Below are 16,123 nucleotides of genomic sequence, written 5' to 3' on the forward strand. Positions count from 1 at the left end.
AGGGGTGGCATAATACATGCTTCAGCCCCTGGTAGGCCTCTGAGGTACCTAGGCCTCTGAGGTACCTATGCCCTAGGTACATAGTATACCATATACTAGGGGCTTATAAGGCACTCCAGAATCCAATTAGATATGTACCTAATGTACATGGAAACCATTTTAGAGAGGAAGCAGCTAGGCTGTGGTCCTGGTTAGCAGGGCCACAGTCAGACGAAGGTCGTAAAACAGTGAAACACCAGCAAAAAGTGGGGGTACCCATGTGAAGCAGATCCTACTCTCCTACAGGCAGCAGCAGGCCAGCAGACAGGGTCCTGGGGGCAGAGAGGCAATCTTTCCAGCAGGTCAGGAACAACCAAGCAAAGTCAAAGTGGTGGTTCCCTTGCAGCACAGAAATCCTCTGGTTACAAGTCCCAAACATTGTCTCTAACATTTGGGGTTAAAGCCCCTGTACAGACACACTACAGGGTTGGCTGAGACAGCATTGTGAAAGGCGGGCACAACCCTATTCGGGTGCAGGTGCAACTCCTCTCACAACTCTAAATGCAGATTAGGTACAAGGGAAACTCTTCCCACCATTCTAAATGCAGCTAAGATCTATTCAACCCAGCGTTAAGTCACTCAGGAAGGTAGGGCACACCTCAACCCCACTTGTGACTGTCTAGATTGAATGCACATTCCATGCTCCTGTCAGGCTAACCCAGATGGTGAATACACAACCAGGCAGGGAAAAGAGTCGTAAGCACACACAAATGCCCTCTTCTAAAAGGGAAATTTCTAAAATAGTAATAGCAAATCTGCTTTCACCAATAAGCAGGACTGATTGCTACCATATCAAACATGGCCACGCTACCCCTTTCATATCAGAAATAACCATTAAAACAAATATCATGGAAATTCCTAATGCAAACCTATGAGAAGGGCAACCTCACAACAGTGAGAAACCAAATAGGCTGTTTGTCACTACCAGGACATGCCACACAACAAAGGCACATGTCCTACCTTTTACCTACACAGCATCCTAGGGCTACGTAGGGCCTACCTTAGGGGTGACTGATATGTAGTAAAAGGAGAGTTTAAGACGTGGCAAACACTAAGTGCTACCTAACAGTTGCAGTACACTGCACATGCAGGCCCTGCAGAGGCCTGAGACAGGTTTGAAAGGCTACTTCGTTGGGTGGCGCAAGCAGCGCTGCAGGCCCACTAGTAGCATTTACTTTTACAGGCCATTGGTATATGAGATTCCACTGTACAAGAGACTTGCATGTAAATTAAATATGCCAAACAGGTGTAGACCAATCTTACCAAGTTTACAAGAGAGAGCACCTGCACTTTAGCATTGAACAGCAGTGGTAAAGTGGCCAGAGTCATAAAAACAACAAAAACATGTCAGAAAAAATCCAGAAGGAAGTGAAAACGTTGTGGGACAACCCTGCAAAAAGGGCCAGGTCTAACAAGCTGCTTCTACATTACATCTCCTTATGCATGGTTTCATCACATGCTCAGGAAAATGCCATCATACTTTTCCCATTTATATTTGCAATTGGTTTGTCTGATCTTAGTGCGAAGGTCTGACAATGTGCCCAAGAAACTAATGGAGTTGGGATGGAAAAGTCCTCTACATGGTTCAAGACGTGTACCCCAGCCCAGAGTGTGCAACTGTACTGCTGTCTGGATCCCTACTGCTGTTTTTTATTGTCAATAGGTAAACAGATCATGTGTGTGACCATGACATAGGCCTGTGTTAGAGATTGGGTTTCTGGTTGGCAGTGGTATGTACCCTGTCCAAGCAGGAACCACAATCCTAGTTAGGGTAGGTTACAATACAACCTGAATTTTCCTGTGCTCACCCTCTGATAGCTTAGCCCAGAGCAGTCAGGCTTAACTTACACGTTAATGTGTAAAGTATTTGTACACACAACACACAGTAATACAGTGAAAACACGACAAAGACTACACGCCAGTTTCAAAAAAGATATATTCTAATTAAAACAAGATCAAAACAACAAAAATCCAATAAGTAGAAATCAAAACATGAATTCTCAAAGATTAAAGATAAAAATAGCACTTAAAATTAATTGGTGCTCAAAGAGTTCATTAGTCGCACTGGACCAGGACAAAGTTAAGAGTTCCGGCCGCCCACAATGGAGTGCAGGCTGGCTACAAGACCCACACAGGGCCCACAGAGCAAAAGTACTGTCGTCATTGTCACAGAACAAGATGTGCTGATGATCCCCACGTACTTGGGGTGGTACGCCGGATTTCTCCACACAACTGTGGCGATGTGCCAGTTCTGTTGAGTGAAGCAATGGTTCCGCAGGCGATTCACCAGGTTAATCCATGCTGGAGGGGATGATGCGTCGATCTTCTCCACGCAGTTGCAGTGATGCGTCTTTTTCTGTAGGCGATGCAGCAGCAAGTGCGATGTGCCTGTCCGGTCCCTGCAACAGCGGTGATGTTGATTCCAATCTGGCAGCAGGCAATGCATCAGTTCTGATCGGCGCAACAGCATTGACACACAGGTTCTGGCAGATTAAAAACTTTTACACTTACTTCCAAGGGCCCTGGACTGGGCTGGCACCATGTGGCAGAGCATGACTTACAGCAAGCAAAGTCCAGGTGATGTTTGAAGATGGAAGTGATGCCTTTGATAACCCTGAGACTTCAGCAACAGGAGGCAAGACAACAAGCCCTTGGAAAATACTTTGGTTCTGGGGTGAATAGATGCAGGTCCAGTCCTATTCACTCCCAGGCAAGAAGCAGCAGACCAACACAGCAAAGCAGTTCAGAAAAGTGGCAGCCCCTTCTGGCAGCACAGCAGTCCTTTTTCCTTGTAAAATTCGTTCAGTTCCATACGTGTTCCAATTTGGTGGTTTCATAGGTAGAGTACTTCTACCCAGTTGGGCCTTTGCAGTTGGGAGACTTCAAAGAGATGCCTTTAAAGTTCACAAGACTCTGCCTTTCCTGCCCTGGCTCCAGACTTGCTACACGGGGGTATGCCCTTTCAGGTGTAATGTGCTGGCTCTTCCCCTTCATACTGCTCAGACTGACCCATCCACATGTAGATGGCCACTTAGTCACACCAACCCTTGTTTTGTGTGTGGCTGTCTGGAGCGAATGCAGGAAGCCAGATGTTACCCACCCCAGATGTATATTCCAAAGACAGGCAGAAGGTGGCAAATGGTTACAGTAAGAAAAAGCCAACTTTCTAAAAGTGTCATTTTCAGAGTTGCCATTCAAAAACCAACGTCACCGTAAGTTGTGTTTTTAAACTGTGATTTCAGAGACACCAAATCTGAGGACCCACCTTTTACCAATTGGAAATGACACTTATAAAATGAAATCCCAATATTATCCTATGGGAGAGATAGGCCTGCAGTAGTGATAAACTAATTTAAGGGTATTTCACTACCAGGATACATAGAACTTAAAGGTACATGTCATACTGTTTTAATACACTGCACCCTGCCCATGGGCTGTCCAGGGCCTACCTTAGGGGTGACCTATATGTAATGAAACACAATGTTTGGACCTGGCAAGTAGGTTTACTTGCCAGGTTGACTGCACTTACAGGGTCTGCAGTGGCAGGCCTAAGACATGTTTAAAGGGCTACTTCAGCCAGTCAGTGCTACAGGCACACTACTAGCAATTGATTTACAGGCCCTGGGCATATCTAGTGCACTTTACTAGGGACTTAGAAGTAAATCAATATGCCACTTGTAGGAAGCTGGCTCTGTACATGATACAGCCACTAGGTGTTAATACCATGCACAGAGTCCAGGGGTTTCCCAAAAGTGTAGAGGGCTCAATGTAAAGCCCAAAGTTCTCTATTCTCTATTAGTGGTAGTGTGGGCGAGCAGCCTTAGGCCTAACACAGAAGAGTATGAGATATTCATTCCACGACAGTGATCAATAATGGACACACGACTCAAGAAGGAGATCAAGACCAATTTAAGAAAATTATACTTTGTATTTAATTTTAAGACCAAGAACTTCGCAATAAGGTAAGTACATTTTTAATTACAAATACTTTGCACTTTGAACGACTGACACAAAATATTTTTAGCACAGTTCAATGTTATCCTACAAGGAAAACAGTTTTGTGGTTAATAAGCTAAGTGCACAAGTTACAGTTACAGCCTTCGGGACCAAAAGTCAGCAGGGGGCCAGGAGTAGTTATGTACCAACACTGCACCACCAGCGGCACAGGTGCAGCCTGGTGCAGAGGTCAAAGTCGGATTTTGGTCCAATGCATTTTAAAGGAGGGTAGGGGTCCTTGGAGCCACACTGCTGGCTGGTAAGTGGAAAAGTTGCAGGGGCCAAGCTTTGGGTGTTAGAACCAGCACAGTGGGGGGCACAATGCAGCATTAAATACACACAAGCGGTACAGGGGTGGCCGGGTGCAGGGTGCAAACAGCATCTGGCACCCAATGCAATCCTAAGGAGTTTCTTCTTTTTGGAAATAGGCTGCAGGTGTCAAACCGGAGGGTACAGTCAGGACACCAGTGACAGCACAGGAAATGTGAGGTGTTGTGGATCACAGGGGCACCACTGGTCGAGCTCGCCAAAGCCTGGGGGCTGCGGGTGAAGGGTTGCCTTTAGACATCAGAAATCTTATCAGGCCGGCCGCAGTGGGGGGACCCTTCAGATTCACTCTGCAGGCGTTGTTGTGGGTGTCAGGAGTGGTCAACCAATCCTGGATTCAGAGTTGTGGTTGCTGGAGAGACTTGACTGGGCAGTTGGGCCTCTCAGACTTGGGCCTTGCGCGTTGGGTGCAGGGTGGGCATGAGCCTGTTGTTGGTTTCTTCTGGACAGGCCTGCTGTCCATGGGAGATTGGAGTCTTTGCTGAAGGCAGCAGTCCCTCCAGGGCTTTCAGAGGTCGCTGGCTGCAAGACAGGTCGCAGGTTCGCTGAAGCTTGAAACAGGCCGGTGAGGCTGGGGTAAAGGCAGTCTTTGTCTTCTCTGCAGGCTCGTCTTCTTTTTTCCTAGGTCATCCCAGATCTAGTTTCCAGGTCTGGAGAAGCCACCTAAATACTAAATTTAGGGGTGTTTTAGGGGAGTAGCAGGTAGGGCCAATGTGCACCTTACCTGGGGTGGAGGGATCCCCATCTTCAAGATGGGGGGGGCTACTCGATGTTCTTCACCACGCCTCCACCACCTTAGGGGTAGAGGTGGGCACACCTATTCTTCTACGATGGAGGGGGGGGGGGGGACTACTCGATGTTCTTCACCACGCCTCCACCACCTTAGGGGTGGAGCTGGCAGAGGTGGGCACACCTATTCTTCTAAGTTTTCCAAAAGGCTGGGGTCTCATTACAAAGACGGCAGGCTTTTGAAGCACTGGTCCATCCTGGGGGAGGAGGTGTGATACTTCTGCCCAGGATGTGCATTGTTTCTGGTCCCGGAGAGCAGAAGCTCTTCACCCAGGGGTCCAGAAACAGGTTTTGTGGAGGTTAGCTGCCTACAGCCAGTCAAAGACCACATCAGGGTTGGTAGGTTTTTAGGTGGCACCTCTAAGGTGCCCTCTGGGTACATGGTAAAATAAATCCCACACTGGCATCAGTGTGAATTTATTGAAATGAGTCGTTTGGCACCAAAGACTCCTGTGTTCAGTGAAGCCATTGTGGTGCTGTGGACTCAAGTTGTCGAGTTTCCATCCCATGTACTCTCTACGGCTTCCCTAGCACTTAAAGTATTAAGGAATGGACCCCAATATTGTAGGGGCATATCTGCTCCTGCAGATATGTCCTCACCTGAAGTATAGTGCACCCTGCCTTAGGGTTGTGAGGCCTGCTAGTGGGGTGACTTACCTGAGCCTTCAGACTGTGCTGGTGCGCATGGTACCCAGCCAGGCTACCATGCCATGTCAACTGTCATTTACTCCCTCACAGGGGCATGCAAGCTACAAGGGTAGTGGCATGGTCTCAGTAAGGGAGGGTCCCTGGTGACCCTCTCTAGCTCCCGAGCCCTAGGTACTCAGGGTACCATTTACTAGGGATGTACAGGGGGTAAAAGTACCAATTGGGGATACGTTTTTAGGGAAGAAGCACTGGCACAGGGGACCTTGTTGGCAGGGACCCTGTGCACTACAATTGAAACCACATCCAAACCAGGCAACAAGTGGTGGGCTAACCATGAAAAAGAAGCACTTTCTTACACCAATTGTAGGTAAACCAATGTTATCATGTGTTATGTGAACAACACATGCACTTTTCACTAGTTAGCAGTGTTAAAGTGCCCAGATTCCTAAAGCCTGCAAGAAAGAGGTCAGAAGAGGAGGAGGAACTCAAAACGTTTCAGGTGACCCTGCTGAAAGGGCCATTTCCAACAGCCTTCCTCATGAACTGTGTTCTTGTTGGACCAGGAGGGGTGCGCAAAGAGCTACCCTCACAGTGGTGGAAAGCTACTGCCTTCAACAGGAGTTAAGCAGCATGAATGTGGTGTTGCAGCATACAGTGTAAGGATCAGTAGAAATTAATAGGTTCTTTGTACCATGTGTCACTGAAGTGAGGCCTACAGGCTCACTAACTTTTTTTTTCTTTCAATTCCCACCCTGTGTGCTTAACTCACCATTAACCTACATCAGTTCGATGTGAAGAGAGACAGTGCAGAAGTGGTGAATATGCATGATGTACATTTGCCTGGAAGGGTACAGTATAGGAACAGAGCAGTGCTGTTCAGTACAAGTATTATTAATGCTTGTACTGAGAGTGTGTATGCCCAAGTTGAATACATTACACTGAGAGATGTAGCTCTGTGCAGTGCGTGCACAATGAAAGCATGTGCTGGGCATCTGTGTGCTTGCGAGAAGTACAATACATGAAGGGTGAATTGTTGTGCAGCATCCGCTTGGGGGGTGGTGTGTGTGTATACGCAAATAGCATACCGTGGCACAATACAGAAATTAGACAGTACTGAGCAGTGTGCGATTCTGTATGCTAGATGCATGTGCGCCTGGGGTGGCATAATACATAAAGTTGACAGTACTGGACAAACGTAGAGGAATCCCAACAGACAGATCTGTGTATTGCTGTGTTCTTAGACTCAAAAAGAGATCACAAGGAAGGGGCCTAGACACATCTCAGGAAGGAGATGGGCTGACAAGGGAATCAAACGGTAGGGCTGGGAGCCCAGGATTAACCTTTTGACGCACATATCAGTGTGGTACACATCCAGGGGAGAACTCTAGTCACTCCCGTGGCCTTTGCTGTGGAGTCTCTGCTGTTGTGACAGACAGCCTTTCAAGCAGAAGAAAGGGGGAAAAAGTGTACACTTCAAAAGAAGCGGAACCCCAACATAAAACTTCATTTCAAGACACCAAATGGGATTTAGGGTCTGGATCCATGAACTACAAGAAAGGGACGTTGAGACGCCAACATTTGTCATCTATCAAGCAGCCAGAAGGTCTTGGTGAGAAGGGTAAACCTGCAAGAGTTGTGCGTGTGACCTGGACTGGGGACCAAAGCATACTAGTCTCCCTGCTTGGTGAACAGACATAGTCCAGGGAAACCAAAGACCAGTTACCCTTGAGCCTGGAGCACCAGCACTTGTCTGCTTGCCAAGACCAGTGGGCCCTGTGAGAAAGTGGAGAGCACTTGAGGGAGTGAGGTCCAATGTGGAGAGGACTCCCGGTGCGATATGTGAGGAAACAGCTGCACACCAATCACATTGTTGCCCATGTGCAGGAGGTATTTGGCAACCCCCCCATATGCCAGGAGAGGGCCATCATGGACTGAGCCATGCATTGAGTGCCATGCAGCGAGCAGCAAGTCTGTACCACCTCGTTGCAGTGACCCATATGCCAGAAGGGGCCATCACGGTATCAGTAATTGCACAGTAGTAGTCCATGCTTTGACAGAAGTTACTGCGGCAACCTATATGACAGGAAGGGCTGCCAGTACAGAATTTTGCCAAGTTCTGGCTGTCACCTAGGAAAGTTGAAGCTGCGACTTGTGGGTCGAAATCGTGCATCAAAACCTGCCCCCTGACCAACCCTGTGGACTTTGGAGGACACCGAGAGGGATTCGCTCCATTGCTGGGCTCTGGTCAGGTGCAAAAAGATCAACCCCATACCCAGTGTGGGAAAAACTGAACCTACAGTGCAGATGGGAGCTGAGATCACCACCAATGGCTGTTGACAGGCTACACCACTTGGGAGAGATTTTGCACCAGTCGAGTGCTGCCGCTTGTACCCCAAGCAGCCAGACTCCTCCAAACAGGACTAGAGATTGCAAGTGCCTGTGGTCAGAGCACCCGCTAAAACAATGAATGCTTCCTCACTGCTGGAGCAGGCAAGACTTGAAACGTGCCTGTTGGACCCCAGAGGACTCGCTGCTAAAGGTGCTGCGGCACCATCAACACCTTCAAGACTATTGAGAGAGGCCCAACAGTGAGCATTCACTGGATGTGGTCACCAGTGAATGGGTAATACCCCAACCACACATTGCAAGGAAGAAGGTGGAACATGGATTTGCCAGATAAACACTTGAGCCCCAAACTCAAGAGAATTGTGTTGAGTTAGAAATAAAATACTTATTTTTCATATAAAAGAATTTAACTGGACATTGATTTATTCAAAATACCAATTGCACTTTGATATACGAGTTGTGTTCACTAACCTGTATCTATACTCCTCCCCCCACAAAGGAGCCTGAGGCTGCTCATCCATAGCTACTACTGAGAGTGAGTGCAGAAGGGGTACTTGGTCCAATTGCTTAGAATTCTAGTATGAATTCCATTAGGTCGGGCCCCGGGACATCAGGAGTAAAAGGGCTCAACCACCACGGTAGGGCCCAGTCGGCCTAGCCTGTCCTGTGGCCCTCCGAAAGGGGTTCTGACAACTGACATTGTGTGTTGACTACACATCAACAGCAACTACTTTCATAGCACGCATAGCAGAGGCCAGTGAGGATCAAACAGCCAGAGAGGGACTTGTTGTGCACCTTATGTAGCCAATTCAATATAGTTCATGCACAGTGATCAGATCAAAGATGATAACTTTGTTTTACACAATAAGCATTGGTAAAGCCAATGTGTCTCGTTTATGAGGGAGCTTTTGGTTTTGTCAATGTTTTTTAGTTCGTTTGTAGAGCAGCACAGCTGCTGTGTGGCAGGAAAAGAAAAAGTGCCATGATGAAGCTAGCGCAGATCAGTAGTATCGTTTTTTTTATTTCACTTTCATTCATGCTGCACAGCAGTTGTGCTGCTCGCCCTGTAACAAAAAAACATTGACAAATCCAATAGCTCTCTTGTAGGTGAGACCTATTGGCTTTGCAAGTGCTTGCTTACCATTTCATTGTCACTAACTCTCCATTTGTATGTTTACTTTGTCACTTTCACCACACCCCATTCAAGTGATTTACCCTCTAAAAACTTTAATCCGCTTACCTTTACACCCTAACCACTTCCCTCCATGCTCCTTACCGTTAATGCTTTATGCATAACTTACACAATTACTTCATGCCATTAATGACTTGCTCCATTAGACCTTTACCTTTAATCCCTTACATTTGCATGCCTAACCCTTCACTGCTAATCCTTACACCTAATCCCCTTATCCCTAACCCATAGCCCCTTACCTTTAAATCTATAATATACGACTCCCTTCCTCTTACACAATTGTATCCTTACACTTGTCCCTTATCATGAACCTCTTACCATCTTATTTTTATCACCTTACCATTAGAGGCTAAACCCCTTACTCTACCCAATTACATTGACTTCTTCACTTTGTCCATATGCCTAACTCCATACCTTTTTCAGCATTAACCCCTCACACTTGCCAGTTTACCCCTTACCTTGACCTCTTAACTTTACTCCTTAACCTCTTACCATTACATGTAACCCCTTTATCATTGACATTTTACCCTTCATCCCTTACCCTTAAACCATCCTAAATATTATCACCCCTAAAATATCACTTAAGTATTTAATTATATTACTTACAACAAAATGGCAAACAGTGAGTCTATAATTAAATTATATCCCACAAGGTAATGGCCAAGAAGAAATGGCAGCTTTGACAACGGAAGGGATGCAAACAAATGGTATTTTCCTCTGCTCACACATTTACCACATATACCATGAAATCCAACCAACAAAAATAGTACTAAGGCATACAAACACTGGTTACCACGGAATACAAAAAATGCCAGAAATAAAAAACACTAAAATGTTAGAAAAATGTACTGACATCTGTCTACAGAATAACATTGTTTAATAGAGAAGTGTTGCACCAAGATAGGGACAAGCCATAGGAATTTCCTCCCCAACTATGCAAATATGGAGATATGGAGATGGGGTAGAGGGACGAGTAGCGGCCTGTGGAGAACGTTAGGACAGATGCAAAGAAAAAAAAGAAAAAAATCCTATGGCTACATTACATAGACTATTTTTTTTTGTAATTCTTTTTACTAATAATCATAGACTTACAAGTGATCATTGCATCAATACAATCTCTGTTCAGGCGTGGCAAAATCCGACAACAATTATGCACATTGTACACAGTTAGGACAACTCAAGGAGAAAGCAAGTCGTCTAGGGCAAGTTGCTGAGGTGGAGTACAAATGTTCCCTCTGTACGAGTTCCAGGGCCCCCATATTCGGGACCACTTTTAGGGGCAGCCCAGAGCAACATATACTGTCTTTTCACAGAACATACACCAATCCATATTTGACTTGTATGCTCCCAGTGTAGGCGGAGCTGCACCCCCCAGGCCTGGGCAATGTTCATTTTTGCCACCATGAATCCCAGCGTGACCCATTGCGTTTGGTGTGTGTTTAGGTCAGTTGGTTCCCAAATGCTCAATCAACATCTACGCGCTTCCGGGAGAAGAGGCACCGCCAGGGCCGCCCCCACCACTCCATGTATCTCCCTCCAGTAGGACTGAATGCGTGTGCATTCCCAGATGATGTGCAGAAAAGTGCCCACCTGGCCACAGCGCCTACGACAGTCCCCCGTGGTTGCCCTTCCCATTTGCACCATTCTAGGCCCTGTCATATATATCCTATGTAGGATTTTAAGTTGTACTAGTCGCAGTCTTTCTGGAATCGCCACCACTCTGGGAGATGACACAGCTTCCTGCCAGTCCTCGTCATCCATCTCAATGCCGTCCACCACCCATTTTTGTCGTAGCATTGCGAGAGTATCTGTCATGTTATAAATTAATTTGTTATAAATCAGCGGATTGTCTTTTCTGGGAGGTGTCCGTCTAATAACCTATTTTACAATGGGGAGGACTCCGGGGGCGGGGGGGGCGAGGAACCCTTGGGAAAGACTGATCGTAGGGCATGTCGTACCTGCATGTAACGAAAATGCTCTGAGTCGGCCAGTTAATGCTGACCCTGGAGGGCGGCAAACATTTTTATATCACCCCTCTCCCACAGGTCTTGGATGCGAGAGATGCCAATCTTATCCCACTTATCAAATCCCTTCATCGTCCACAGGTTTCCCAGTTGCGCAGAATCCCATAGGGGGGTGGCCAACGTCAGTTTACCCTCTCATCCCAGGAACCTGTTGGCGGCATGCCAGACAGCGATCGAGTGCCCAGTAGGGCCTGTCAGTGGAGGCCTGGCAGGTTTTGAGTACAACGGCCTATTATAATTCCCTCCCAGAAGAAGCCACCTGTCCATTCAGTAGCCTGGATCTTCATGGGCCCCATAGGTGCCGTGATTAATAGCAGCCATTTGAGCCGCCCAATAATATTTTTTGATGTCAGGGAGAGCGATGACTCCATCGTACCATTTCAAGGTAAGTTTCCTAAGAGCTATACGTGGTGTTCCATTCCATAATAACTCTCTCTGGAGGTGCTCGATTTCTTTAAAATAGGCAAGAGGGACGGCGTCAAGCAAGTTTTGTAGGGCGTAGAGGAAAAACGGGCGGGACATCATTTTAAAAAGGGCGGCCCTGCCCAGGAGGGATAGAGGGAGAGTTCTCCAACTGGCTATATCAAGTTTTAGGCGCTGAAGTGGGGGGATGTAGATTGTTATTGAATCGGAGTGTGGGGCCTAAGGAGATGAATATCCCTAAATATTTAAACCCGGTGGTACTGACTTGAATTGGACAGTAACGGAGTAGGGCTGGTATTCTCCCATGAAGGGGATACAGATGGGACTTAGTCCAGTTAATCGTGAACCCTGAATATCTCCCAAACACCGCCAATATGTCCAGTAAAGCAATCAAAGATTTTTTGGGGTCGGTTAGATAAAGCAATACGTCATCGGCGTAAAGTGATATGTGGTCCTCCCAATCCGGTGACCATCGAAGTCCAAGGATTACTGGGTCCCTCCGGCTCCAGGCCGCCAATGGTTCTAGTGCCAATGCAAATACGAGAGGGGGGAAAGTCGATTACATAGACTATTTGATGATAATTTGGGATGGATCAGTGGATGAGTCTGGCAAATACTTAAGCAAATTGAATTAGAATGATAGCAATGTATTATCTGCATATCTAATAAGAGAATCCAGAAACATCTGTTTAGACACATATATATGCATTGAAGAAAATCAGAAATAGATAACCTTGCAAAGCTTCCACAATTATGGGAATCCAGAAGAATAAAAAGAAAATGCGTAACTCTACAGCAATTCCAAAAACACAACGAAGAGGCAATAGCAACTATTTCCAAAACTACTAGAAATTGTGAGACTGAAGAGACAAAGAGCTGAGAGTAATATAATAAAGTGGAATCAGAAATAAAGAAAGATCTAACAATCTGGAAGATGACATACTCCAAAGAAGCAGCATAAATAAAAATTAATCCTAAAAGTGAAATAATTTAAAGAGTGACAAAGAAATAGGCAACTCGCCAATGATGATATAAATAAGGGCAAGACATTTAATGGACAATTTAAGCAAAAGCCACTGCCAAATTTAAACTGAATACATTATGGTGGAAAGAACATGGAAAGGATTGGGAATGGGTTCTAGAAATGTTACTGGTGCAAGGCATATAAAACTGGGGTACATATGCCACAATAAAAAAAAAAGCAAGAGATGGGTAAAGAAAGGTCAAGTTGAAGAACGCCCAAGATTAATTCGAAGCATGCTTTGTCAACTTGGGTAGATCATGGCTAAAAACTGTCAAAAATGCACAACGTGATTGACAAACAATGAGGGTTTGATCTAACACAATAAGAAAACGTGAGCGGTGTGCTGAAAGTGAGAGAAAACACCAACTAGAACAGTGATGCTCAAAGTGCGGTCCTCCTGACCTTCACATGCGGTGAACCTTGGTGAACGGCAGCCCTGTGCTGCTGTTTACCTAAGAGATCACTGGCTTTCAGAAAGATGGTAAATAAACAGTTAAGCGTTTATTTCCAAGATAGAGAACAGAAGCAAAGAGGTATCCTGCACCACTTAACTTTCGTAACACAGTTTTTAAACACATCTTGCAACAAACAACTTTAAAAATTACTCTTAAAAATTCAAAACGTTTTGTTCATTAACATGCAGAAGCGTTTCACCTTAGTAAATAAGATTGTACCAGTGCATTTAGAAGTATTTTTTAAAAGTGATAGTTTTTAAAATGAACAGAGAAACATCCCACTTTGACATCCCACTTTGCCAAAAATCTCATTAGTGAGCTGAGGCAAGTCAGTTGTCCTGTTGAACTCTCTGGGTGGCTACTATACATGGATAACATTATATTTCAATTAAATCAAACACATTAGAAGGTTTTGTACTGTGCATATTCTGAACATGGATATTTCAAGGTGCTCTTGCATATGAACCGAAGAAAAAGGAGGCAAAGTGAAATAAAACAATTGCCTAGGATCACAAGTCAAGTGTGGAAGTTGGGATTGATCGTAGGTGTTTTGGTTTCACATTGTGCAAATCTATTTCATTTCAATTCAATAATATTGTTACTTATTTTTTTTTTCCACTTGACTTTCCTGAGGCAGTGATAGCAAGTAAAGAAGGCTGGTAAAGGGATAGCGATTCAGATACTGCTTGGCACAGTTTTGCCAAATCTATGACTCTTCTAGAGACTAGGGGATTCATTTAGAGAACAGTATGGACTGAAACCCTTTAAAATAACTCCATGACTCACTCGCCAAACTATGCACATGCTTCACTTCCCCCAACCTTACCCCCAAGCCCACAAAGCCCCACTCTCGTCCCACTGGCATCAACATGGCCCTGTGGCACACCACAGAACAGTTTTTGTAGCCCCTGGGAAAATGTTTGTGAGTACCTATGAACTAGAATCAAATTATTAACTAAATTAAAAACTATATTTCTAAAAGAGTTTAATCAGGATGAGGGCCTACTAATCAAGCTAGAACTATTAACTAATCGAAAACAATCAGGTGTTTGTGTTTCTTTCAGGGATGACTCTGGAGGAATCATGCACAAATAGAACAAATAGGTTGTTGAGAACGGTTGATACTTCATAGCTACCATGCTGAGAACAGACGCTACCCGCGAAGGATAATACTTATCATCATCCCCTGCTCGTCTCGTTCCCCTTATGTGTATCACCATTGGGACTACATGAGGGTCCTTTTTGTAAATATATCAATATACAAATAATAATACGCAAGATATTTAGTAACATATTGCATTGATTCTGCTGTAATACGTTCGACTATACTGATCAGCTTTTATTAGTACCGCGAGGTTGTATTATCAGGTATAGGGATATAATTTTCTTCCAATGACCCTTTCTTTCCTGAGATGAGACGTGCCTTTTCTGAGGATTATATAAACCTTTTTTGGATAATTTACTTGCCTTTCAAATAGCCCTGACGAAGTTCCCGTTTGGAACGAAACGCGTTAGCTGTGTGCTGTTCGTTTTGAAATTATCGGAATAAAGAGAAAATCATTACTTTTTTTGGACTACTTGACTTTGTGTTTAATCTCAATGAGTGCACCTTCCACCTTTGGATTTATAAATAGAACAACCCCTCCATGGAGCTCAAGAGGCAGTAACAAAAACATTGACTAAAGCATTATACTCTGCTAATCACAAGACCTTCTCAATGCAGTTTCACCCCAGTGCACAAAATTAACCTCTAGTATTCTACATACACACAAAACACACACACATATATATATATACATATACATACACAAACACACATTTACATATACACACACAGAGCTAATCTTCTTTGTAAAACGATAGTTTCAACAAAGAAAACAATTACAATATGAAAAAATACAAACTGGAGACTAGCTTACCTTTGAGAGTTGTTTATCGACAATTTCAATAACTGGAGAGATTCTCACTTTGTCACTGTTGAGCGTAAAAAAAATGTTTCATTAGGGAAAGCGTTGACTCGAGTGAACATCAGCAAATATTTGTATTATATCAGAAAAGCACAAAACATTACTTCATAGAAGCTGGTCAAGACGTTTACAGTAATACTGAACATTTCGTAGTGAAAAACTACACTAAGCAGCTGCTGCAAAATAGGACCCCCCACTGCTCTAGAAATGACCGCGATGCCCAGCCTGCTTTTGTGCTACAGTGACAAACATCCACAAAGCTCTCTGCTCTTCGTGGCCTTCTCCACTGCGAACTGGGATCTTTGCAACAAGTTTGAGAAGGTAACTTTTGCAGCGGGACTAACCTGATCCCTATATCTGGCTCCTGCTCCATCAGTCAGCAAGAACTTGTGGCTTTCCCCGGTCTAAAACCACTAGATGACCGTGAGTGGCGCTTTTAGGCACTATTTTCACCTAAATCTCTGAAATTGCATATCTCGGAATATACTGATTTCATTTTTGTCATTTTGGGGTCAAATAATTTATTACAGTTTACTCCATGTTACTAAGTTGGAGTGGGATTTTTCTTGTGTTGGGTTTTCATTTTATTACTGTTTGTATGCTGCAAAAATACTTCACATACTGCTTATAAGTGAAGACTGACTGCTTTTGGGACAAGCTACCAGAGACTTAAGCACAGGTTAATTTAGAGCCTTTTTGTGGTTCACCCCTGACAAGGATTAAGGCTGTTACTTGAGAAGGGCTTACTCCCCCCTAAACCAACAACCCAATTCCTCACACACATTTAGCATTTTCCTCATCAGTAGTATTCCCTACTACCTTTCGGGCTGGTATGCAGAAGAAGATTGGAGAGAAAGAGGGGGTGGGGGTGGGGGTGTTAATGAGAATGAAAG

The 16,123-nt window shown here is 44.8% G+C and overlaps 1 protein-coding gene across 6 annotated transcripts in view; it reads right to left on the minus strand.

The window, feature by feature from the left end:
- Positions 1 to 16,123, minus strand: part of SYCP2L (synaptonemal complex protein 2 like) — a 1,177,754-nt gene that overhangs the window by 573,009 nt on the left and 588,622 nt on the right. For all 6 annotated transcript variants that reach the window (XM_085606974.1, XM_085606977.1, XM_085606975.1 and 3 more), the window contains exon 19: positions 15,183 to 15,237. In XM_085606974.1, the coding sequence (XP_085463100.1) occupies positions 15,183 to 15,237 (55 nt within the window). The remainder of the gene's footprint in view (positions 1 to 15,182; positions 15,238 to 16,123) is intronic.

Source organism: Triturus cristatus, chromosome 5_2 (genome assembly GCF_964204655.1).
Source record: "Triturus cristatus chromosome 5_2, aTriCri1.1, whole genome shotgun sequence".
NCBI lineage: Eukaryota > Metazoa > Chordata > Amphibia > Caudata > Salamandridae > Triturus > Triturus cristatus.